The following is a 25,522-nucleotide window of genomic DNA, read 5'->3' as shown; positions in this document are numbered from 1 at the left end:
CTATTAGTTTACAGTCGCTTTGTTCCATGCTATCAGCGGGGTTTGGATGTTGGTAGTTTTGAGAGTATGAGCATTTTCCCACAGTCTAGATGCCCATATGCTGCTCCCCTTACAGGAAATGGAGGGATGCAATACCTCTATATCACAGAAGTACCAAAAACTTTTATCTTCCCATAGGTGATCAAGAGCTACGCTGGGTATCATGATATGAATAAGACCTATAGAATGTAGGCAGTACTAAACAAAATTAACCTGTGACTTGCATTATGTGGTATTTTGGCCAAAATCTCTTCAGATCTAGACCAGTTGTTTTAAATATAGCATTACACAACACATCTTTTAAATAAATTTCTTAACAATATTATTGTGCAAAGCGCAATCAAATCTAATCAGTTTGGCATTAATTAAGCTCTAATAATATACTCTAGTCTCTCTCCTAAGTAGTGTGATCCGTTTCCCCTTCACACAGGTAGATTGGAAAACATTATGGTGTCATCATAATTTTTAAACATACCGAGAAAATGACAGAGCTGCAAAATTAAAATAAATGATTAATGGCATTTTTTTCATGTTTTGTACTAATAGGTATCACTGAGGTTTTAAATTAATAGAGCTGTCAAGCTCAGGGTTGTTACAGATCCAGTGCAGAACTAAAATGGAAATTATGTATTCCACAGACACCTAAAGATGACACTTTGGAATATTTTAAATTTTAATTAGTAGGTGCAATTGTTTTTCCCCCCTCATCCCTAAAACCACTGCAAATTAATTGGCAATTAGTCACAACTAATTCTTTTCTTAACAATCTGAACTGGAAAGAAAGGTGCATTACGTGTTGGAGCATTTGTGTGGGGTGCAGAAAGCACACATGCAGTAAATTGCTTTGTCAATTACAAAAACTACTGTTGTGAATTTAAGAAAAAATATGCATAGGTAAACAAAACTAATTAACATGCAGTGTACCTGTGAGCACAAAAAATAATGCCCAGCTGCAAAATAAACTGTTAGAAACTCAATAAATCACTCTGGCCTCGAAACAGAAATGTATGCACATTGTTGCTCATAAGGGAAAAAAATGCAGCATTTTAGTATAACACCAAAAACTTTTTCTAGCCATTGACTTCCATTTATGGGTTAACTATGTACTAATTGTCTAATATTCTACTAAAATCAGCCACCATATCTAGGACCCAGTTCCTCTTTGCTTTAAAGAGGCAGATGCAAAAGTTTAAATTCTCCCATTATAAACAACTGATAAGAAAATACTACATTCAGTGACATGCAAAGAAGATACTTTAAAGACAGAGTCTAGAGTACAGCTGCAGCTTCTTCATGTGATCTGTGGGGTGTTGGAGCCAATGGATCTACATAAAAACAAATCTGTGACTCTTTTAGTTTTCTCACCCAGCCCTGGTGTATAGTGATTATTAGTAAAAGGGGTTTTTTTGGGTTTAGTTCTTGTTTCTCTCTGGATTTAACTACAAAGGTAGGACTTCACTAGGACCTCTGTGCTCAGGCTCAGCACATCTCTAGGGACTAAAGGAAAGGCTACAAAAGAACCATTCATTCATTCAAAACTTATTTTTAAGGTGCATTCAAATGATAATATTTTTAAATATTATTTTTGAGTGCCATTATTAAATGGCTTACTACAAGTATTCCTATCAGTAAATAATTCTAAAAATACTATGTGTTTCAGATGTCTATGAAATTATATTTCTGGCCGTCCATTAGGTGGGCTCTGGCTATGGATTTTCATTTTTGTTCCTTCATTTTGGCAATATTCTTGCATCTTCTATAGACATTTCTGTCTTCTACTTTTAATTTAATGTCGCTAGCAGCTTGACACTCTTTCAGATATGACACCAACCAAGTCAGTAATAGATGAAAGAACTGAAATCGCAGTTATTTCTAATTAAGATGGAATATTCTTATGGATTTTTTCAAAACAATGCTAATAATTTATGTAGCTAAATTGAAAGATTACTTTTCTTTAAAAAAATCCTGATGGCTAAAGCTAGAAGTTTATTGAATTAGCTTGAGAGTCTTTGAAGTTTCATTACTATTAATGACCTGTTTGGAGATCAGGTGAAACCATAGATATCTTTCATGTTGCTATATTTGTCTGGGAGAGCTCTGATAGAATTTCCTCTTCAGCTAATCAGACGAGATGCTTAACATAATATTAACATTATCATCTTTCCTCCTCTCAAAGACTCTTCTATAAAAAACAGTGAAAACAATAGAATTTGATGTTCAGATTCTGCATCTTATTATACCAGAGCAGAGTGACTTTGTCAGACACTGCAGCCTGCATGTGTTCAACATAGTGAATAATTCTGGATGACGGATCTTTAGACCAAGCCACTCACATTTTTAAGTATGCACAGGACCTACAGGAACACATTCCTGCTCTCATCTAGGGAGGCTATGTGTGTGTGCAATAGGAGATCATAACAGAAGTTTAAAATAAGCACACCACAATTTCTTAAGTACTAAAACTGATAGCAGGAATGAAAAATCACAGATTACAGCTTCTGGGGAATCACTGCATTGTCTATTGCATCCCACAGTGTTTTCTTATAGTCCACACTGTCATTTTGGGGGAGCATGATCTCTATATGCATGAGAGGGGACAGCTGTCAGCAACTCATGCTACTTGTATAAAACTTTTTTCCAGTCAGAAAGGAGAAGTAGCAAAGATAAACTTGCTGATTCCTTCAACAGGAAATAAACTTCCAAGCCTGCATGTGCAGCCTGCATCCCATACATAACAGGGATTTGATGCAAACTTGTTTTCCTTAATATGCATAACAGAATAGCAGGAGAATTTTTATCAGGTTGAAGTCGATTTCTTGAAAAATCGCTTGAAAAATACTCTCATTTGTATCGAAATTTGAAGCAGAAACAGAGGAGGACATCTGAGCTTAACCACTTGCACCTTGGGCCAGGGTTGATTCAATACCTGCTGATTGTATGAATTTATTTCTCACTTAGTCTCTGTAATTTTTATAGGTCAGTCCATAAAACTACTGAACTTCAATGACACTGAAGTTCCTGAGATGATCATACCAAAACATGTGTTATTTCAACTTTCTAAAAGACAACTGGAGAAGGAGGGATAGCAATCTTTTTTTTAACAATAGCTTTCTGGCTGGAGTACGAAAGAATCAAAACCCTGAGACTCAGCTGCTGTGTCTAACTGATGTACACAATCTGTGCAACACAACAAGGTGCAGGGGTCTCTCCCCTAGAACTAGTGAGATGGTATATCCAAGCAGGCCAGTACTGTGTGGAGACAGTAGCTTCTGTCCTTAAAGCCATATAGCTAGTAAACTAGGAAGCACCTTCCCTGAGCAACCTGATGTGAAACAAGAGGTAGCACGGGAATGTCCCCCCATGTCTCAATGCATGATGTAGGAGTGCCAGCATCTCTGTATATGAGCCTCAGTTCTTTGTAAGAGCTAGGGAAAGAAATTTCCTAAGAGGGAAAATAGAAGAAAAATCAAACTCTCATATGTTTCCTAAGGAACTAAACTCATCGATTTCTTTATCTGATCATCACACTTTTTTACATTTAAAAACTGGTCATTAATCATTTGCTTTCAGGTAATTTTGGGAGAAAGCTGCAGTTTTGCCTCCAGAGAAGACAAAAGCTCATGATTCTTATATTTGTCTCCTCATTTTTTTTTTCTGAAATTTGAGTTATTGCAGGTTCAAATAATTGGCTACACAGTTGGCTACACATAAGAATTTATTTTGATTTTATGGTTTTTTTCGGACTCTGGTTTTGGATACACATCACTGAGATATCATCCTGGTACTTTTGTAATCAAATACACTTTGGCTTCCAAACAAAGACCTCTCTGAAGCACACACTTAGAAATCCAGTCTTAAACTTTGGTTGAGAGAAAGCTAATATCCACTTTTGTCATTGTCTCAGGAGGAATTCCTAGCTACTTTGCAGAGAACTTCAAGCAAAAACTGTAGTGTAGTCAGAATTAGTGGGGAGGGGAGAGGTTGGACCATACATGTTTTTTCCTTTCCAAGATGTAGAAAATAGAGCAGGGTAGATATACTATAATGCAAGGAGCAATTACAATAAATACATTAAGCTCCCCAGCAGAGAAAAAAACATTTCCTGAAAAAATGGATAATATAACATAAAATAATAATTCTGTATCTAAATTCATAGAGGTGCAGTAATCTAGACAAATAGTTCATCTATATTCTTCTCAGAGGAAATAAATACACTCAACAGTATGCTTTTCTTGTGTAACAAAAAGTCTGTTCTCTTAACAATGGTACAGCAAAAAGGATGGGTTCCACAGAATAGTGTATGCCATTTCTATCCCCTTTAAAACAGTACTTCAACTGGACAGCAGTAATTATCAGTAATAATTTACTGTTTCCTCAAGGCAGTAATTGAAATGTAAGAACTGTCTCTTTTTCCAGGTTTGTCCTCAATTGTGCAGGCAGCCTCTGCTAGCATTATCAATCAGATAGCAGGGATTTTGCACAGAGCAAGCAATCAAGACAAAAAAAGCACATGTTATTGCCAGCATCCTTCCATAAGTTCTCTTCTGTAATCTGGCAACTGAAAAATTACATGTCTTTTTTTTGAACACGTAACTGCTGGGTTCAGTACTATTGCTCTGCACTGAGCCATAGCTGTAGAAGAGGTAAAGATAATGATATCTCTTAACTCCAAAAGGTTTCCTGGAATAAATCTCGTAAAAGCCCCACTGTTCTGCCTTCACACAGTGTATGTTCACATGGTTCTCCTCTCATTGCAGCATCTGAGCACTTAACAGAGAATTTGAGTTCAGGCACTCTCCCTGTTGTTCAGCTGTACGCTATGGTGTATCTGGCAAACATGAACTATCACAACCCTTTTATTTCATCCTAACCTACACATTATCAGCTGCCACACCTTACTGAAGGTGCTCCCTTTTACTTCTTTGTGTAGCCTTTAATTTTATTACTGACATAAAGTTCATGAAAGTGATCCAGTAGCCTGGTTTGGAGAATTACTCCCATCTGTAGTGGGATTTCTTCCTTGTCACATTACTGTTTTGTCATACTTACAAGCTGCAACGCTACAGCAATTCACCTACTTAAAAACATGGGTCTTATTTAGGAAAACAAAATTAGTAAAATTGTATATTAAAACATGCTACTAAGACTATATTCAACAATAAAGAGCTTAAATTTCTTCAATATCTTCTCCAAATGCTCAGTTAGCCTCTACAATTTATCAGAGAGATGAAAATGGAGAGTTCTTAGAGCTACACCTTTCTTGTGTTGTCTGTAAACAGTTACTCAAAGAACCTCCTGTGAGCAAGCTCCTCCCTATCCTATCCTATCCTATCCCATCCCATCCCATCCCATCCCATTCCATCCCATTTAATTGCTGTTTACCTGCCCTCACTTCATATGCGTGGGCACTGAAACAAGAAACTAAATTTCCTTCATTTCTCCTTTAAACTATAAGGATTTTTTAAGTATTAGTTCTATTGTATAATTCAATCAGCACAGTCAAGACTTCAGCTTTCAATAAAACATCCTTGATATGAACTCTCAAAAGCACAATGGAAAATCTTCCTAAATTTTTAAAGAATAATTTGTTGCTTTATACACTTTAGCGTCAAAACTAACATTGGCTCTTCCTCAGCAATATGGACTATAAATCTGATACATCATTATAAATAAATGATCACATTGGGTAAAGGGATGCTGGGACTGCACCCTTTGAGTATTTTCCAAACTTTTGAAATAAATATCTTTTTATTCCAGCCTAACCTGTGGGAAAAAAACAGCATGATAAATTGAAAATGCAGTGGGTGTTGAACCATATAATAGTGTGTGAAGATGTTACTTAAGTAAATTGAATTAAAGCTGATGACAATGGTTGTCTTTTAAACTGAAAGATTCTGTTTCTATTATTCAAGAAGTGAAAGTAAATAAATCAGTTAATATTTCTGACTACTGTAATTTTTGTTACTCATTTAAAAAGTTCCTAAATTTTTTGTTCAGCTCTCTTCCCAGAGTATCCCAGTACCCCTGGTATTCCCAGTATCCTTACCGTGCAAGGGGTTTGCATCCAAGGTTCCCCATCTATCTGCATAGGCAGAGACTTGCTGGTCCTAAAGTGATATATTTCATAGTATAAGTAGAAGTAACTAGACAAAATTGATAAATGTATTATTAAGGAGAGATATATGTGATAGCACACACATATAATCCCGATTTACTCCTAAACTTCTGTGTAACCTCCAGTATGACCCAACATGCTTACAAAGGTAACCTAGTCACTTAGTAGGCTTAGTCTGATTTTCAACACATAAAGAAAAACCACTGCAAACATTCACACATCTTCCTAGTAACACACAACTCTCACATGGGAGAATAGTCTGTAATTTGCGAAATAAAGAGTGAATTATTCAAGAACTTCAGGAATAAATCTTATTAACTGAAAAGACAAAAGAACCTCTACTATTTGTTATAATTTAGACTGACTACTATAAAGGAAATAAGAAATTAATTTTAGCTCTGTCATCACCGTTTATTAGAACCATAAAAGATGTGTTTAGGCTTGTGTCTAACTCTGGGTTGACAGAGCACTCATATAACATGAGAGTTGTACTATATTCAGAGGCTTTAACATACCATGTTATAAATCTAAATTGTATAAAGGGGCACTGATAAAGCTATAGCCAGTGTTCCCTGTCTAGTTTTGGATACCACATTAAGAAAAGTATAGATAAATGAGAAAATAAAATAAAAACAACAAAAAAAAAGATGATCTTTTTGCGTCTTTTACAAACCTGTATTTCTGCATTATAATAGGTTGCATACAAGACTATTAGAAATAACGTGGTGTAGATAAATCTAACAATGGAAAAATGAATCAACTGAGCGCTCATGTTGGTCAATGGAAATTCTGGTTTGGACGTTATTTGAAAATGACTAACAGTTCATGGGATTATCCAAAGTCATCTATGGCCATAAGTGGAGAAAGGGAAGAATGTTCAATGAGCTCTCACTTTACAGGTTTGGAAGGGTTCTGAATCTTTTGCAGTAGTGGTCCTGCTGATGTGGGATTTTAAAATTATCTCTTGGTATCCAGAGAAAGTTGGAATGTCTCTGTGATCTTATTTCTCTTCCTCATCCACATGAGAAAGTACTTTTGAAGTCAACATCACCCAGTCATTGAGGAGAGTCTCAAAAATATGCCAGCCACTTTGGCAAATCCTACTTATTTTCTTAAAGTTTTTATTGATGATCTTCTGGTTTATGCTCCTTTTAGGCTTTTGGGGGTTTATAATTGTATAGCTTATGATTTTATTAAAATTTTGGAAAATTCTTCCTGCGAAATTCTTCACTGAGGAAGAGTTGACCATCTCTCTCTTTTCCAGTCCTTATCTAATCCGAAAGTTAGAATAATTATTTTCTCCTTGAGTTCTAATCCAAGTTTCCTCTATTGTGAATGTTCTGGTCACTATTAGCATAGTAAGCAATAAAATACAACTAAATTAGCGTGCTCCACCATTAGCAGCTTACACATAGCAACACATTTATTAATAGTGACTTGTCAGTGTTCAGTAAATAACAAATAAATTAAAAACAGAGCACTCTGACTTCTACAGATCAAAAAAATGCTTTACAAATTCTAATTACATGCTACTATTCCCTGGTGAGGCATGCATTATAAATGGGTTAAAATGTGTCAAAGTAATGTTAAATGACTTTTTGCTCAAAATTGCACGGACTGTATGTCAATAACAAACCCCAAGATGTTCATGCCTTACTCCTTCTGCTCCAACTGCTTGACAATGTTTCTTCATAGGATGAAATGACAGTTGAATACAACATGTGAAGACTGAATATAAACACCCTTTTTCTTGTTTTTGACACATTTAAAGAAAGGAAGATGAATGGGCATAGAACATGGATGGAATAGATATATTTCATATACAAAAATTGTACTTTCACAAAAAATAAGTACAGTAGAAAGAAAGTGAACTGATAATATATAAAACTTTACTGTTTCACTACAACAATGCAGTGCAAATTAAAGCTGCCGATACCTGATGACAACAGATGAGCACTGGGCAAGCCGTCTTCCAGCACTTTTCAGACCTGTGTATATCTGTCCCATCTCCATGGCTCCTTCCAGACCAACCACTTCCATAAGCTGGTCACTTAGATCTGAAAAAATTGAAAAAAACACATTTTGTCTGGACAGCATTTTGACAGTGGTCATCCTGACTAGCAAGAATTGTCAGAAGACCAGCTGATAATAAAAGATGTTGAGAACAGAACTGGCAAAAATGATGATTCCTAAGAAGTGATTGCAGCTTTAAGGCTGGACACATCCGGGCCTGTTGTCACACCATTCTAAAATATCCTGACCAAAATGATTCTAAAATACAATAATAATCTCCATGGATTATTTTAATACATACATACTGAACGAATAATCTTACTATATGAGAAAATAGGAGAAACTCCTTCATTTAGGTTATCTGACACTCATAGAATGAGAAGTTTGCACTTTAAAAATTTATGCTGACCATTGTTTCAACAGATGTAAAATCTGGTAAAGTCAGTGCTTCAGACCCTACTGGATTCTCTTCTGTACAATTCTGTCCAGACAACATGTACAACTCTAATTCAGCCTTTGTGTGCATGCATTACGATAGTCTTTAATTATGAGACCACATATTATTTTTTGCATTGGATCTTTGTCTCAATCAGTGCATAAATTTAATGCAAAAAGGGCAGACCCCCCCCCCCCCCCCTTATATCAGCAACTATTCCTCTAGCTTTCCTGAGCTTTGTAGTACTAGTTTGCACCCAGTTATATATTTTTGTTTCACTGTTTTTTGATTACATAGCATTTTGGCATTAAACTTTAAAAAATATTTAAATAAATAATGTCTCTGGCAAAATAAATATTAGTTTGCTTGACTTCAAGGCACAAGGACTAATTCTGTCTAGAATTTCAGATACAGAGATACAACCAGAAACCTAAACAGTAATATAGCAGTCTGATTTGAGAAGCAACCAAGCAAGGTAATGAAATATTATCCAGAATCAACTAGGGTGTTTTCTATGAAATGTTTTATATGCTCCTGTTTAAATACATGTTGCCAAGACCAGATGGACAAGAAAAAGAAACATTTTTTTTTTAGCTGTATATTATGTGTGTTTTCTAGACTGGCTGTTAATATCCATGTTTCCAAAAGGTACACTATTCGGTGAAGCACAGCAATGAGCTAAAATATTAGAGTCTATCATCACATGGAATAAACGAAGAAAGGAGAGCACATTAGTCTTTGTATATTTTAAACCTTCAACCTTTAATGAAGGTAAAATTTCATGGTAATTATCATATCTATGAGACTAGTCCAAAGTTTCAAAGGGAGTCTTTTCTGTTCACTTCTTTGGACTTTGAATGAAGGTAATTAACTGAAAGAAGTACTGTGATAGGAGGGGAAAAAAAGAGTATTAAAAGCAAATAGGATTTATGGTCTGGATTATTCTGCTTCCAACCAGAAAATCTGATACTATCCAAAGCCTTCATTTTTCTTCTTATACTTTCTTAATATTCTTTGCTATTTTCATTTTCTCATCACAGTGAAATCAGTTCCATGTAATATAAATGAAGCAAAAATAAACCCTATTCCTTCCCATTAAGGAAAAACAATAAGATGGACAAAATATTAAAATACACAATATGATTAATTTTAACTATACATTTTTATAGTTTGCATACCTGTAACACATGTAAACCCGATTTTGTATGTCTTGCTTTCTGCTGAATTGTTCTCTTAAAGTGTTTTCCTTAAGTTACTCACTTTTAAACTTAACTTAGTTTTAAACAAATTCTGCTTTTCTTCATAGCCATAGGGATTTAAATGGGAAAATCCTACTCATTTGCGAAAGCTATTATATTATAAAAGCACACAGAACTTTATAGATGTAAGGAATCATTAAAATGTTTCCAGCCAAAGAAAACATCAAATTCCTATTCACTGGGTTGTTAGAAAATTATTATTTTTTAAATGGGAGAATAATTAAGAACAGATTTTTATTACTGACAGCTCAGGCAACATATGCAAGACTCAGAATAGTGACATTTGCAGTGATATAAATTTGATGCATCATTTTTCAATAGCTGTGAGATTAGTGCCAGTAACAGCAGGTAACTAAGGACCAAATCCTGCCCTTTGATCTATATCACACATCTTGAAAAATGTGGTATATTAAACATTGGAAGATAGAACTGAACAATATTCTTATCTACCAAAAAAGTGAAGCCTTTTCAAAAACTTCACATTTGCAGTGGCACTTTCCCAAAGTGGGGTTATTTTAGGCCAAATATGAATATTTTTAGAATCAAGCTTAAATTAGACATAACCTTCCTTCAGAAACAGTAAAAACTAAAGCAAATGTAACATGCAATTATCGACTTAGGGTTAGCTTGCGCTCCTGCCCTTGCTAATATATGACCTGATGCTTTTGCATAGTTACATCCATTTCAACAAATCCTTGAGCTATATTGACTTTGACAAGAACTCAGAGTGAGCAAAAGTGGAAAAGGGAGTGTGTATATATTAGTCCCATTCTTCAAAGATGTTACATGGCTATAGGTACACTGGTTGAATATAAAGGGTCAAGACATCAATGAATGGATTACATTTGTTCTTAAAAGGTCCCCACCAAAGACTCTGAAAGAGACTAAGCTCTATTAAAAGAGATCAGGTCTTCTATTAAATTAAAAGATAGGAAAGGGGAAGTAATTCTTCATTCTGGTGGAAGGTTATCACTGATTTCTCAGAAAGATCTGTGCTGGCCTCTGTACTGCTCAACATATACCCCTAAATAATCTGGAAATTGAAGTAGGCAGTGAGTTACTGAGGATTCAATGAAGTAAAGACAAAAGCCAGTTAGAAAAAATGTTTAGGAATTTTACAGTACTGAGTAATGGGGCTATACAAAGGCAGAAAACTCAATACATGTAACTTAATTCCCATGAGGGGAAACAGAGCTAACTACATATAACGAGCTAACTACAGATATATAGACTGTTATATGCATATATATTACATTCGAAAATAAATATAGGGGGTGTGTGTCTGTGTGTATATGTCCGTAAACACAAGCATATTTATTTTTCTGGGCTACAATTAATACTGTCATGCAGGAATTAAGATTATAGAGTTACTGTTGCTACTTCTATGAAAATACTAGCTCAACACTTAATAGTGATCAAATATCATCAAATATTATGATCAGTACATCCATACAGTATGGAGTTTGTAGTTCCGGTCCACTCAGCAATGCACAGGAAGATATAAAATAACTGGAAAAGACAGAGCAACAAACATGGTAACAAATATGGAGCAGCTTCTGTATGAAAATAAATTAGACTAGGACCCTTCAGGAATTAAAGAGATGAATGGAGGAAAGATGAGAAAATAAGTACCATGGAGTAGGTGAAGACAGTATTGTAATTAAGTATTTCTCAAAATGCAAGAACTAAGGAGTTTCACAGCACGTCTAGTACAAGCAGGAAATCCTTTTTACATAATACTTTGCTATATTGTGATACCATACTAGACTTTGGAATTCCCTAAATCACAAATTATTACGTATTTGGTAGGGTATCTTAATGGAAGAATCACTGTAAGTTTGCTCTCTTATGCTTTATTTCTAATCATGCAATACAGGTTGGTGTTAGAGGTCAGATACTAAGCTACACAAACTTCTGGGTTGACCTAGTATCACTGCTCGTGTTGTCTTCTTCTACTTCTTATAAATTGTAGACCAGAATAATGAATGCTGCTGTTCACTAAACATCATTCATCATGTAAAACAGCTTATAATGTGGACTTTTCCATGACATGTATCTCAAATGTGTTTGAGACCTAATTCAGAAAGTCACTTCTTTTCGATCCTCAAATTATATTCGAAAGTTACACACTCACATGTGCATCTGTGGATGGCTCTACCAACTATAGAGCAAAACACGTATCTCTTTTTAGGCATGTTGTATTTCTTCTGCGTTCTACAGATTTTATCTTAAAGAGAAAATAATCAACTGGTGACTGTGCTGATAAAATTTTCCAATGCATGCTTCACCCATTATAACCAGTTATAGGAGGTTTAGGTTTAGGAAACTAAAGGTTAGATTTTCAAAAAGAATTTAGCAGCTAACAGCGAACAACAGCAACTGCCAGATACTGAGCAGCTTTTTGATCTAGCCAGGTCATTTAGTTGCCTAAATGAGCGCTGAAGCCTCATAGGTAAGCTGTCATGGAGAGCATCTCAGTATTAGTGCATTAGGAAAGTGTTTTTTGACTGGTGCCTTGGGGTTCTTGAGTCTGTTTGTTCTACTTTGAGCTCTGTGAAAGAGCTGAAGGCTCTCGCTTGTTTTCTATGTGAATGAGCCATTAGAGTGTGTGGGAATGTTTTCACAGCACCATGCCTCTCCTGCCCTCTTCCACAAACCAAAGTACTTCACGTGTCTCCTCATATTAGCCCTGTCAGTAAACAAAGCCAGCTCTCCCAGGAGAGCGCTGCTGTCAGCAGATGGTGACTAGCATGCAGAGGGGCATCTGACCCCTTGCACTCATTCCTGATGGGGAGATAAAGTCACTAGGGAGATGACTGTCCATTTCTTCCCATCAGGCAGCAGGAGAATGAGAAGTCCAAACAGAAACTTGTACAAGCGGCAGACAAAACACTGTACACGAATATAAGCCCTTTATAGCACTTCCCCAAGGCATGAAGAAACACACTTGGAGACTTTAAAGTTCTGTAGCGAGGCGTTTACGTTATCCATTATCTTGGTGTTAGCTGAACGCTTCAATATTCAAAGTGAACACACAAGAGAAAAACACATTTGGAATTCATCTATGAAGATAAAGCAAGGAAAGCAAACTGGGGTAGGGGGTGGGAAGAAGCACGGTGTGATTAGAAATACTGATTTACATAGAGAACTTTCCCTCTGTAATGGAACTGGTTTTGATATCCAATTTATCTTTGCAATATATAAATATTGCTGTCCTGGCAAGAGATTGAATGACTCTATTATAACTTGGGGTTACTGCACTCACTCAGGCACATTTGCATAAAAACACTGTTGGTCAGTGGTAAATCTGTCTCTGGCAGCAGTTTGTCTTCGAAGAGAAGGGGCTCCATGGCTTACTAAATGTAATCAAACCCTAGTAATCATCACACTGGAAATTTTTTGGTTCCAGTTAAAATACTGGGTAAGAATTTGAAAACTGGTATGATGCCAAAAGATCCTTGAAAAACTCCTGAGCTCAATGCTTTGCACCACATGAATGCTTCAGAATCTTCCTAGAACACGGTATGTATTAAATCTACAGTTACCCATTATGCAGGAATGTGGGGTCACTTCCATATGCAGGGATAGGAACTGCTGTTGTATAAAATGCTAAAAATGTCACAGTATTCTCCTGATTTCAAATGAACGGCTTTTTCTAGATTCCTGGTTATGAGAAATCAGTAAATCAAAAGCGATCTGTACATCCTGGTTTTTGTTATGTTTTGCTTTAGAGAAGCTACCTGAAGTAACATGTGCCTCGACATTTATATTTTTTTATTTAAGAGCTGTACCTGGAGGTCCAGATGATGTCAAGGCTCTCTTTTGTTACTGATTCACAGACAAAAGACAGCTTGTCTCCAAGAATTTATAATACAAATAAAACAGACAAAACATTGGGGAAAAATAGTATTATTATGTCCATTTTACAAAGTGAAAATTGTATACAGCTAAGTTTAGGTCCTGCAGAAGGTTTGTTCTCATATTCAGCTGGATATATTGTCTGTAGACTCACAAGAGTCATAATATTATTTCTACCATGTAAAGTTAAGCACATGAGTTTGCAGAAGTGACCTGGCCAAGATCACATGTGAAGTTTGTGGCAGAGACAGGAAATAAATCAGCAACTCCTGAATTTCAACCCTCTGCTTTTAAAAGTTTATCCTCCCTCTTAATATTGACTTTGAGGATATATATCCAAGTCCTACATCATACTATTTGACCCAGTTTTGAATATTTTGCATTACTGAGTTTGCTTGTAAACATTAAAAATCTCAGGTGGCTCCATATGTCTATTTCATGCCAGTATTGATTCTCAACTCAAATCTTTACTCATCTTCATATTTTTTTCCTGTTTTTAAAACAAAACAAGCTAAGCCTGCCTCTTAGTGTGAAGAAAGGAAGATATATCACTGCTGTAATTTTCACCCTGGTGAGATAATCAGATACGGTGATAATAAATTAAGAAGATATTTTATATATATAAACACACACAAAAATGCACACACTTTTTATACCTATGTGGATATACACACATATGATATATACCCATATTTATGCATATGTGAGAAATTCAGTACATTTTTGCTCCACCATCTGAATTGATGATGCACTAAATAGCTTTAATAGGGTAAGAATGCAAGGGTGCTATTTTTGACGCTTAAAATGAATGCAATCAATAAAATCCTCTCTCTGCCGAATTCAGTGACAAAACTCTTACTGACTTTAGTGGAGCCCAGATTTCATCCAGTATCTTGTGTCTTGCATCAGTCTAGCACAGAGACTGTCCTCAGATGGAATCATTTAACAGATACAGCTCAGCCTACTACTGTGCAGTGGATTTTTTTTGTGTATATAATCATCTCCTGACTCTCATTACTCATTGAATGACAAGTTTCCAAAAAAATAGGAGGGCAAACAAAGAAGAATCAGTCCTTATAATTAAATATTTTATGAAACTTTTTAATGTGCACAGAAGGCCTTTGTAAAACTTTTCCTTAAGTGAACTTTTTTTTTTTTTCCAGCTTACCAGGGGGAAGGAGAGGGGAGTTTTTCATAGAAACTTTTTTGATTAATAGTTAAAGAAGAAAAATAATAATAATAAAAAAACCCAACCCACCCCAGAGCACTCAAATTAAATCACTTCCACCCAAAAACTACTCCCAAATACCAATGTTCAGATGTTCAACATTTGAAACAAGAGTTTCGTCTTCCCGTTCAGGAGATCATTATGGCTAAGTCTTTTATGGTAAAGCTTGGCAGACAAAATGTATTCTTTTTTTTTTTTTTTATAGATTTATTCTTTTAATAGTTTGAGGTACAATTGCATTGAACATGCTGCTGCACCAAAAAGCCCCCTATTATTTTAATCTGTATTCTTTTAAAAGTTATTTGTTCAAAAGGATTTCACTGTGTTACTCTTATACCCTCTTCATCCAACAGAACAAAAGCCGTTCTATGAAAGGAGTCTAAACTTGGACAAACCATAAAAAAAAAAAAGCAAAGTTCCTCTCTGTTTTTATCAAATTTGATTGCTGCAGCTGTTCCCAGTTTCTGTATTTTAAAAATAGCCTTATTCAGTGCCTTGTTGGCTAAAGGCCAGAGTACCATTAGAACATGCTGTACGGAAAACCTCTATTCAGTTACAGATACAGAAATATATTTAAGATCAGTGGGGGTCATCTGCAGCAAACACTTGTATGGGGGAAAATGGAATTTTAATGTGCTTGGACTGCTCACCACTTTTAACAGATATTTAAGAACTTCAAACCGGATATCTTTCTATTTGTATTGGTACTATCATATTACTGAGTATCAGGTACAATACAGTATGAGCAAGTCAAGATCATTTCAACTAACAAAAATAGATCTAATTCTCAAATTACTCCTTAGTAGTTCTGGCATTCACTTTAAATGGCTCCTAGTAATATTGGATATTTGATTAGCCTATAAAAATGCCACAGCCTAGAAAAGAAAAATACAGTAATATTGATGGAAATGTAGAAATCTGATCAATGAAAACCAGCTTTGATTTGTACATTTCTAAGAGGACTAGTACTAACAGGGGATAAATGTTCCCTTTCTGCAGGGTAGCAAACTCTAATAATGGCATTATCCCTATATTTATCTATGACAGAGTTTTTTAGTTATCCGCCAGAAAGAAATCTTCATTCCATTTACATGAGTATTAAAAGTCCTTTTGATTAAAGTGGTAGTAATTTTGGTCCAGGAGCTCAGAAATCCCCAAAGATGATCTTCATTCCTCTTTCTCTTCATGAGAACCAATTCCATTTGCTTCCTCTGCCTTACTAGTATTCCATGGTGTTTGGAGATCACTGTACGCAGAATGGATACTGGTTTGAACAACAGCAATTTTCACTTATTAACCAAGAGCCTAAGCCCAGGAAAGTATCGAAAATCACTGAGATGTATCATAGATCACTTTTAGACATTTCTGATGGTCTAGAATGCCTGCATTAAAGTATTCAAGGTTATGTATTTCTACTGCAGCTGGGGGACAAGTCTTCAGCATGGTAGAGATATCCAAGTTCATTATTTGGATAGGTACTAACAGAAAGAAAACACAGCAGTGATGGCATCGATATAGTCTGTATGAGCTTGCTGAGACTCCAAGTTCTTAGTGGCTGGTTGTTCTCCTAAGTTTCTGTGCCCTCACTCTCTCAGTACCTGGGTTAATTTAATTAAAGAAATGCTACAATCACACTTTGGCTTGCAGTTCCAGTTACAAACATTGTCCAGACCTCCTCTTTGTACAGAAGGAGCATATAGGCAATTGAATAAAGTCAAATCCAGTAAACTCTGGGGTAGGTATTCGTATCATCTAAGTAAATCAGACAATCTTCCTGAAGTTCCTGCAGTCAGTGAAAGTAAAGAAGCTTTGATGTAGTTTCCCACTAAACTAAATGTGTTTGGTGTTGTCTGAGGTGGCGTAGGATTTCCAGGACATTCACAGAAGGCTGACAAGCCTGACACAGGAGCAACAGAAGAAGGAGATGAAAGGATGGTATCTTGAGAGGAACTCTAATGGTGTTAGGAACTTGTACATGGAGAACTGAAGGAAGCTCAGTCTTCTCCAGACAATGATTTAGAGGAAGAGTCTAAGAGGTCTGGTTTTCTGGAGGAGCATGTTTTTCTCTGTTGTCACCAGGAGAAATCTTGGAAGACAAGCTAGCTACCCCAACGTCACCACATGCGTTGGCTCCTTTGTGGAGGCTAAGGCCTGCAGAAGCGATACAACCCCTACTTACTCATTGTTTGATGGGACACGAGTGTGCTTGCTACCTCCAGGACTGAGCTCCAAGTATGCAAGCAGATTTTCCCAATGATTACTGTCCTTGAATTTGTTCTGTTCTCATAATTTGTCATTGTAGGTTTTGGTCTCTGCTATCTAATCTAGTTACGTACAAGTAATAGGAAGAAAAATATATGCAATCTGAACTACGCACATTGCTAAAAAATCAGTATTTTTTGTAGTATTACTGGTTTACAAGACGACAGCTCTGGGATATGCTGAAACCTTTGTTACTGGAGAAACCAAAGGGGAAAGTTACCTCTAATAGTGCTGCAAGAAAAATAAATGTCTGCTTTGATGCACTTTACATGGAAAGACATTTCAAAGGATCACAAAGAAAGCAAAAATAAATTTCTTATACCATTCAATATTTTAACTATTAATAACTGACATCAAGCTATTTTTCAATAGCTTTTCTCAACAGTTACTTACAACACACATAGGAAGAAAAGGTATTTCCATAACCACAATCAAGACAACTACAGAACAGTTCCAAATTTCTTCTCAAGGATAAAAAGACCAGAGTCAGCCACAAGTATCACAGCAGTAAGACTCAAGTTATTTTTAGTGCTCTGGTCCTGAACAGTATCAAATAGTAAAAACAAACTTTATTTCATTCCAAACAAGAAAAGACAACTTAAAACCAAAACTGGATCTGGTTATAATTTATTTGGTTATGATGTTCTGCCACAAAATGAAAGCCACAACCTTTTACTAAAAGATGATCAGCTGTGACACCACTCACGATGTTTCAGGTATCGGAGAAATACAGAAGCAAAGTCCTTACCCAGAGCTAACTCATCCTGAGATCCCGAGCTGAAAATCTGTACTGAAATGTGGAGCCTTACTGAATTTGTCTTTAGAGAGATTTGACATGGTAGGAAAAACATATCCTTATGGAGTTTAATGCAAAATAGGAGACCTAGAAAACTAAGGGGATGATTCTCATCTTATTTTCATTCTCATTTTCTCTCTCATTTTTGTTCTGAATGATGAATATTAAGAGAAAGTGCATGAGGAACAGGTAAAGACATCAGAGTTGCATGAATACATGTACATTTTAGTTGTTTTCAGACTGGACTATGCTAAACCTAAATATGGCAATCCTACTCTGAATATTAGTCATCGCATCTGGAGTTCCTGAAACAAGTTCTGCTGTAATTCCTGACCAGCTACATTCAGACAGTTCCCAGAGGGTAGACAAACCTCCTGGTTACTTACTGGTGTTGTGATAGGACGGCCCTTCAGGAAAGGTTTTTTACTTTCCAACTTCACTAATTCATCTTCATTATGTATCTTTGTTTAAATTCCTTTTCTAGGCATCGGGGCCAAAACTGAAATAGTACATATATAGGATTACTCTTTTTCAGTTCAGACACATATGAACTTGAGAAGTTCCTTGGAATAATTTAGTGCTTGGGGTTCTAGGTGGGCCATGATGGGACATGCTGTTGTGTTATGTTGTTAGTTCTGTTGTATGGGCTATTTACACAATATATGCCATATATTGTTTGGCAATACTTGTAGGGAGATTTAATATCCTTCATCATGCCAACTGATACAGAAGGAAAAGACACCATTCAGGTTGACAAGTCCTGCCTCCAGTCCAAAACAGAAGAAAGAAACCTCAAATTGATTTTGAGTTTGGAACAATCATTCTGGGTTTGTTTTCATTTTACTAATCAAATACACATTGGAAAGTAAGGATGGAAGGGTTGCTTTTTAGTTACATATTGAAATTAATCTGGAAAGACAGAATATTGTTCATGAATATTTTGGCATTTGCACCTTCCAGGTTACTTTCAACAAATGGCTATGAGACAAATTTTTAAAGGACCTTAATTTTGGTCTCTGCCAAACAAATCATTTAAGCATGGATATTCAGTGATATCAAATGGACTACATGCATGTTTCAAGCATGACTGTTAAATGCTCTGTTTATCCAGGCCTGTTTCTATGGTAACTACTTTATGGTACATGATTTCAGAATACTAATTATAAAGCAATATAAATAAGGTTGCGTACAACAAACAGGTTTGCATTTACATATTGGAGGCATCTGAAAATTCAGCCTTACTTTTATAATATAATGTGTGATTGATTTCGAAAAATAATTTTCATCATTGTAATTCATGCATGGTAATAGTAGCTGAATTTTCTTTTCCATAACACTGGAATGCACTAGGATCAGCAGCACAAGGGGACAGCAAAATACTAAGGGAGTTAAAGAAAGTAGAAGATGCAGGTGCACTAATAAATGGGTGGCCTTTGGATTACAGTATTTATGCGTGCTATGCCGAGCTAAACAGAAACCTAAATGTTACACATAAGAAGTGGTACAACAAGAACATCTGTGTTGGGGGACCGAACTGGCATGGCTAACACCTCCAGTGCCAGGTGCAAAGGAAATTTCAGTACAGCTTGAGTAATTTTGACTGCTAGCATCTGTATATATCAGATTATCTCTCCTCTTTCCTCCATATTCCACTAGAGTATTTGTATTATACATCTGGCTTTAAAACGAAAGCTGAAGCTGTTCCCAAGAAAGGATTGGGAAGAGAAGGGGGGGGGGGGGGGGGGGGGAGAAAAAGGAAAAAAAAAAAAAATGGAAATAGAAGAATAGTGCTAGCATTCTGAGACAACAAAATCTACTCACGTTGGTGCGCTGTTAATGTGTCTGAACCACAGCTCTCCATGTTTTATTTGTTCAGCACTTTTAAACAAGACCTACATTTCTATTCAAGACAGGAACAAAATGTCAGCAATACTACAACTGGACATATTGAGCTTTGAAGGAATTTCTTCAGAAATGTTTGTGGAAAATTATTTCTTTCTCTTGGCAATTTCAAATCACCTTTTCCATCCCCAGCCACTGATTAAACCTCCTGAATACATCTAATAAATAATCTAAAAATAGGAAAGGAAAAATTATTTTAAGTCTACACTTCTCTGGGAATTGGGAGTTTGTTTCACCACTTTGTGAATTATCTTTGCTAACTTCTAACAAGGTGCGACACAAATGCAATAAATATAAATAAATCCACAGAGAAGAGACTCAAAAAACATTACAAAAGCTTGATTTTAGAAAAAAAACACATGCTATAACAAATTTGCAATCCCTAGTTACTCATCTTTTCTTGTTACTTCAGTTCTAACACCAAATTCCTTCATTACATTTTGACCTGATATGAAACACCATCTGGCAAAAGCATGTTGCAATTCTACATAAATGAAATAATTGGATGGTTGCTTTAAAATATATTTCATAAATAAGTATTATTATACATTAGCAAAACTCCATCCCATTTCTGAGCTGTATTGCTGAGCTATGACTTTTTATGTGCCTAGAGGACCTGGGATTCCCAGGCAGTCTTGCATCTAGTGCTAGGCAGTCATGAGCCCGATGAGCTTCCTCAGTCATACAGTATCAGATGCATATGTCCGTATGTTTCATTTGTATTTGTTGTATGCATTATTATTATTATTGCTACTACTGTTAGACAAGGGTAGCACCACAGACTCATTAGAATCACTGCCCTGTAGGAAGCGATCACAGCCTAAGGGTCCCAACGGATCTGCGGCAACAGATTACAAACCATAAAGCTGATGTGGTTATCTTATAATAGACCAAATGGCTGTGGTTATTCAGAAGGCATTTCAAAAGTGGATCAGGTGTCCCTGTCATGAGATATCCCAGTCACACTTCAAAACATCTTTATAATAATTTTGGCCTGCCAGCTACTTTCAATCTACTACCACAAAGCTGTCAAGGTCTGAGGAGATCATCCTATCGCTGGAGTCCTACAGGTGGACTTCTGTGTCCGCACAGTCTCATTTGCTGATCTGGGGGATCTTCTGCAGCGTGCACACCTCCCTAGGCATACCTCATGGGAGGAATCAGGCCAGAAGAGACAAAGAAGTCATTGATTAATTGTATACACGTTACAACGTTGCTCCTCAACAAGTTATGACAAGCGCAGAGTAATAGTGAAAAACAAAATATTTGCTAGTGATGAAAAGCGGTATACAAACCAGCAGTTGGTCGTGAGCAAACATTTTGCAGCTATAAAGACCCAGCTGCTTTGGCTGACTAAAATGAAAAGGAACAATGCTTTAGGGGTTGTGAAAGAAGATCTCACAACTGATGGATTACATGGAAAAAAAGACTTCCTTATAAAGCATGAATACTCATAGTCCTCTTTTCATCCTTTTATAACGTATCTAATTTCTTTGAGTCAAGAGTCCTAGGTAAGTGTGCCATGCACTAAATGAAAACCTGTTCACAGCTGTTGAAACCAGTTTATTCTGTATGCCTGTTTTTGTCTTTCATTAAATATTCATTTATTGATATTAGACTTATGAAAAATTTAGCATAATTTTAACCCTCCCCTATATGAATAGGAGAAATTAAAGGAAAAGGGATTTCATCCAGGTTTATAGGTATGTGTGATACAGCTTGTGATACTTCCAGAAAATGACAAGAGTATCAGGAATCAATGAGAAAAAAATGTCTTGTGCATCACCTAAATATTTAACTACAATATCAGCTTATGTTAATCATATTTCAAGAGTTGGGTTGAACATGCTGTAATTGTGCCATCAACCCACATGAATCAAACCTTTATTTAATAACTGTAAAAGCTGCCATTTGCTACTTTTAAAATATCTAATTTCTCACGGCCTTTACTTGATAATGGTCACTAGAGTTACAAAATGCTAAAAATATCAATGTTCTTGAAAATCTTATTTGAGTTCTTACTGCAGAACCTGGAACATCTGTAACAGTGTACAGCAGTTATCAGCTTCTTGTAATTTCTAGCAATGTTCAGTTTAAAAGGCTTTAAAAAGTGCAAGTAAAACCATTAGTGTTTTGACTACTTGTAAGAAATTGGTTTGCGTACAATTAATATAAAGGGAACTGCCAAGTCAATCTGAACTTAAAATTCAGGGCTTTGTGTTATTTTTATTTTATTTATTTTTGAATTTGTAAAAAAACAGAAACAAAACCCCAAGCTGTTGCAAAACCTAATACCAATCAAATATTCCAGGTATTTTATTTTAATTAAAATAGAAACATACTGTTAAATTAAACAGATACACAAAATAATAAACAAGCAAGAGCAGAAACATCCCTGTACATCTGAAATATCTGATATCTGAAAAACCCAACTAAGATTCCTCATCCTGATTTATGCAAGGAAAAAATAAAAATCAAACTCTAAGAACAAGTGTTCTCTCAATAGCAAGCAAAGAGAAAGTTCAACAAAAGTTTGACTCAACTTGTATTCAGATATAATGAGAACTGGACCCTGTCCTAAATCTGTTGAATAAATGGAAAAGTATCCTTTCAGAATAAAATAAAATTAATCAATGCTATTTTGTTTATAGCATGAAAAACAATCAAACAAAAACAAAGAGGAAGATAAAAGGAGAGCAGTGAGGGAAAACAGAGTTAATTGCTAAGTTTTGAGATATTTTTTTCCATCATAAGTTTTCTTCCAAAATAACCTGGAATACAACATTTCCAATGCTAATTCCCAGTGCTTAAACAGTTCTTTATATTATCAAAGCACAATATACACACTGAAGTTCATGGCACTTACCATGGAAAACACAATGTACAACACTACATGGAGTCCAGAAGACTGTGGTCTTCACAAGAGGACTGAATTAAGGTCAGACTGTCTAAATATCACCACTTTCTGTGTTTTGAGTTCTAACTCTGTAGCCTTAAGATTGTTCTTTTAACTTACCTCTTATGTTCAGTGTGCATAAAACACTTCATAAAGTAAATTTACAGAATTTTCCACATGCATATACAAAAACATTTTATAAAAATTTTATGTTTATCTAATCCTACTACTTGCCATTTCTTTTCAATTACATTTTTAATCTTTTAATTGGCAAAAGCTGTTGGTTAAAAATTTAATTAAAGCTTTATCAAACTGAAATTACTTTTTTGCTTAGATTCCATCACACACAGATTTTCTTGCTGCAACACTTCAGCTGTAAAGGCTAAGACAAAGACTGCCTCTGCTTTTCCTGTTTCACAAAACAGGACCATATTTAGAGGTTGTACCATAGGAATCATGACTACTGCTAATATGAAGTATAGATCTTTATTTGGGATCTGCTCCAAAGCCTGCCAGTTCTGTGGGAATAAAATAACCACCATGTGTTTGGTATCTTAACTTCCTAAATGGATGTAATATCAGATGAGTTGCGTAAGAAATTATCACTTAAACACTTTCATTTTATTTTTATCTAAATAATAATCAGAGTGACAAAGACACAGGGAGAGAAGTCAAGGGGTTCGAATTCCATTCAGCTCAACCTTATAACTGCCATGTAACTTCAGGAAAGCCACCATATCCCATTTACAACCCTGGTCCAGTTGTACCTATTGAATTAATAGAACTGGTCAGAGTTGCTATAGGTCTGGATTCTTCTGGATCTCATGGGAATGGGGAATCCTTAATTTATGTACATTCCCACAAAATTTTCCAACAGCTCTGGTTTCACACGTGAAATCAATGATCAGCCCTAATCATCAATGAAGCACTGAGCAGACTGCGAGCTCTCCAGGGCATGGATTGCTTTTTTTGTTTGTGCAGTACTCTGTTCCCTGTAACTCTGCTATCTGATTAGGCTCTTTAGGAGGTACTGGAATATACATAAATAATAAGCAAGAGGAGACAATTAAAAAAATAATAATTGCTACTATTAATCTAAGAGATTAAGATATAAACTACACACTTTGTATTGCACTGCTGACTTCCAAGGGAAGTTTGTCAAAGACAACATACACACATGCGCACACTAGGCAGTGCAACTGAACAGTGCTTCCTCCCCAGTTCAGCAGAAATTCCGCCCCAGTGCAGACTGATGATTTACTTTGTATTTTCCTTGGCTGGCTTGTGAAGTGTTCCTCACTTCAGCTCAGTCACTCAGCCTTCTTGCAAATGCCAGCTTATTTTTCACAACTATTTTTTCCATCCACAGGGATTTTAATAGGCATGAATGAGTGAATGAGGACAGTTATGAAAGAAATGCATAGTATAAAGGAAAACCCTGAAATTCAGTTATTAATTGGGCACCCAGGCTTCACATCTTTTTCAAGCTGACTAGTCCTTGCTCATTTGGACAATGCCAATGATCTCTTTCTAGGCTGACCATCATAAAGCCACTTGTATACAGTAGCATGACTTTTCATTGAGCTTGTGAGTGTGCCTGCCTCTCAATAGGACTATTCACATGAACAGATGTTACTCAATGTGAATACTGGTTGCAGAATTAAGCCTGTCCTTGCTCTTCCTCTTGCTACAAACATCAGCTGCTCAGACGTCCAGGCTCTTTTTTTTTTTTTTAATATGGCTTTTTGCCATACACAAAGCATGTAGATGACAGCTCTGTAATTTAAAAAAAAAAAATAAATCTTCCTGTCTTCCATTAGCACTTATATGAACTAATGTTTATATACTCCTCCATATAGTTTCTTATATGGGTGAAGATAAAAAACCCCTGAAGTCCAGTTAGCTCTTTGGCATGGTATTTTGCAGCTTTCACAGATAAACAGAAACCTCTATCTGGTCATTTTAAAGTATATACTTGAATGGATATGGAAGCATGTTGGACCAACATTAATTATTTATTTTCATACCATGCAACAAAAGCTAAGAAATCTACAGATTTTGTTTGGCTTGATACTTTTTATTTTCATTCCAACACAATTTTTGTCCATACCAAAATGTCCAAATTAAATATATCATTTAGAATTATGTAAACCAGTCTTAACCATTGAAAAAAACCTAAGAATTATTAGACACCTAACTGTAATATTTATCAAATTTTAATATTAAATATCTCATAATAGTTCCTTATCTAACTATCCTCAGTTTTAACCAAATAGTGACTGTTACAATCTAAATTCACATTTGGTGTAAGACACTCCATCTTAAGGCCTGAAATTATGAGTGTTAATGTTTGCTTTTAGAAATAAATTGAACATTGTGTTTGAAAATGAACAGTAATAATAATACTTCCCACACTTATTGACCTCTTATTTAAAAACTGAAGGCATTTTATTTAGCATTTACTTTTAGGTGATGGCCAAAACCGATCATTGATATTAGTATCTTTTTGGCTGTTTATATTTTTAAATCTCTCCAACTTGATTTTGTGCTGAAAGCACAGCTGAGGCTCACAAATAAGTTAGAAAAGGTATGAAAAGATCCTTTGAAAATGAAAAAGAAAAATACCTGAAGAGAGTGAGCTTCACAAGTAGCAACTGTACAACCAGGTTTAAAGACCAAATCAGGCTTGTGGGGCTTGTTTTTGTTTGTTCCTTTTCT

The 25,522-nt window shown here is 35.7% G+C and overlaps 1 protein-coding gene across 7 annotated transcripts in view; it reads right to left on the bottom strand.

Annotated features, from left to right (window-relative positions):
• DGKB (diacylglycerol kinase beta) overlaps nt 1-25,522 on the bottom strand; it is a 368,055-nt gene that overhangs the window by 6,460 nt on the left and 336,073 nt on the right. For 4 of the 7 annotated variants that reach the window (XM_030010156.2, XM_030010157.2, XM_030010160.2 and 1 more), the window contains 2 exons: nt 8,091-8,211; nt 6,086-6,146 (listed from right to left, as the gene is read on the bottom strand). In XM_030010156.2, the coding sequence (XP_029866016.1) occupies nt 6,086-6,146; nt 8,091-8,211 (182 nt within the window). Of the gene's footprint in view, nt 1-6,085; nt 6,183-8,090; nt 8,212-25,522 lie in introns of all 7 variants that reach the window. The other 3 variants (XM_030010154.2, XM_030010155.2, XM_041122700.1) reach the window with 1 other exon arrangement.

The sequence above is a fragment of the Aquila chrysaetos genome, chromosome 3, assembly GCF_900496995.4.
Source record: "Aquila chrysaetos chrysaetos chromosome 3, bAquChr1.4, whole genome shotgun sequence".
NCBI classification, from domain to species: Eukaryota; Metazoa; Chordata; class Aves; order Accipitriformes; family Accipitridae; genus Aquila; species Aquila chrysaetos.
This window is presented reverse-complemented; position numbering and strand designations above follow the sequence as displayed.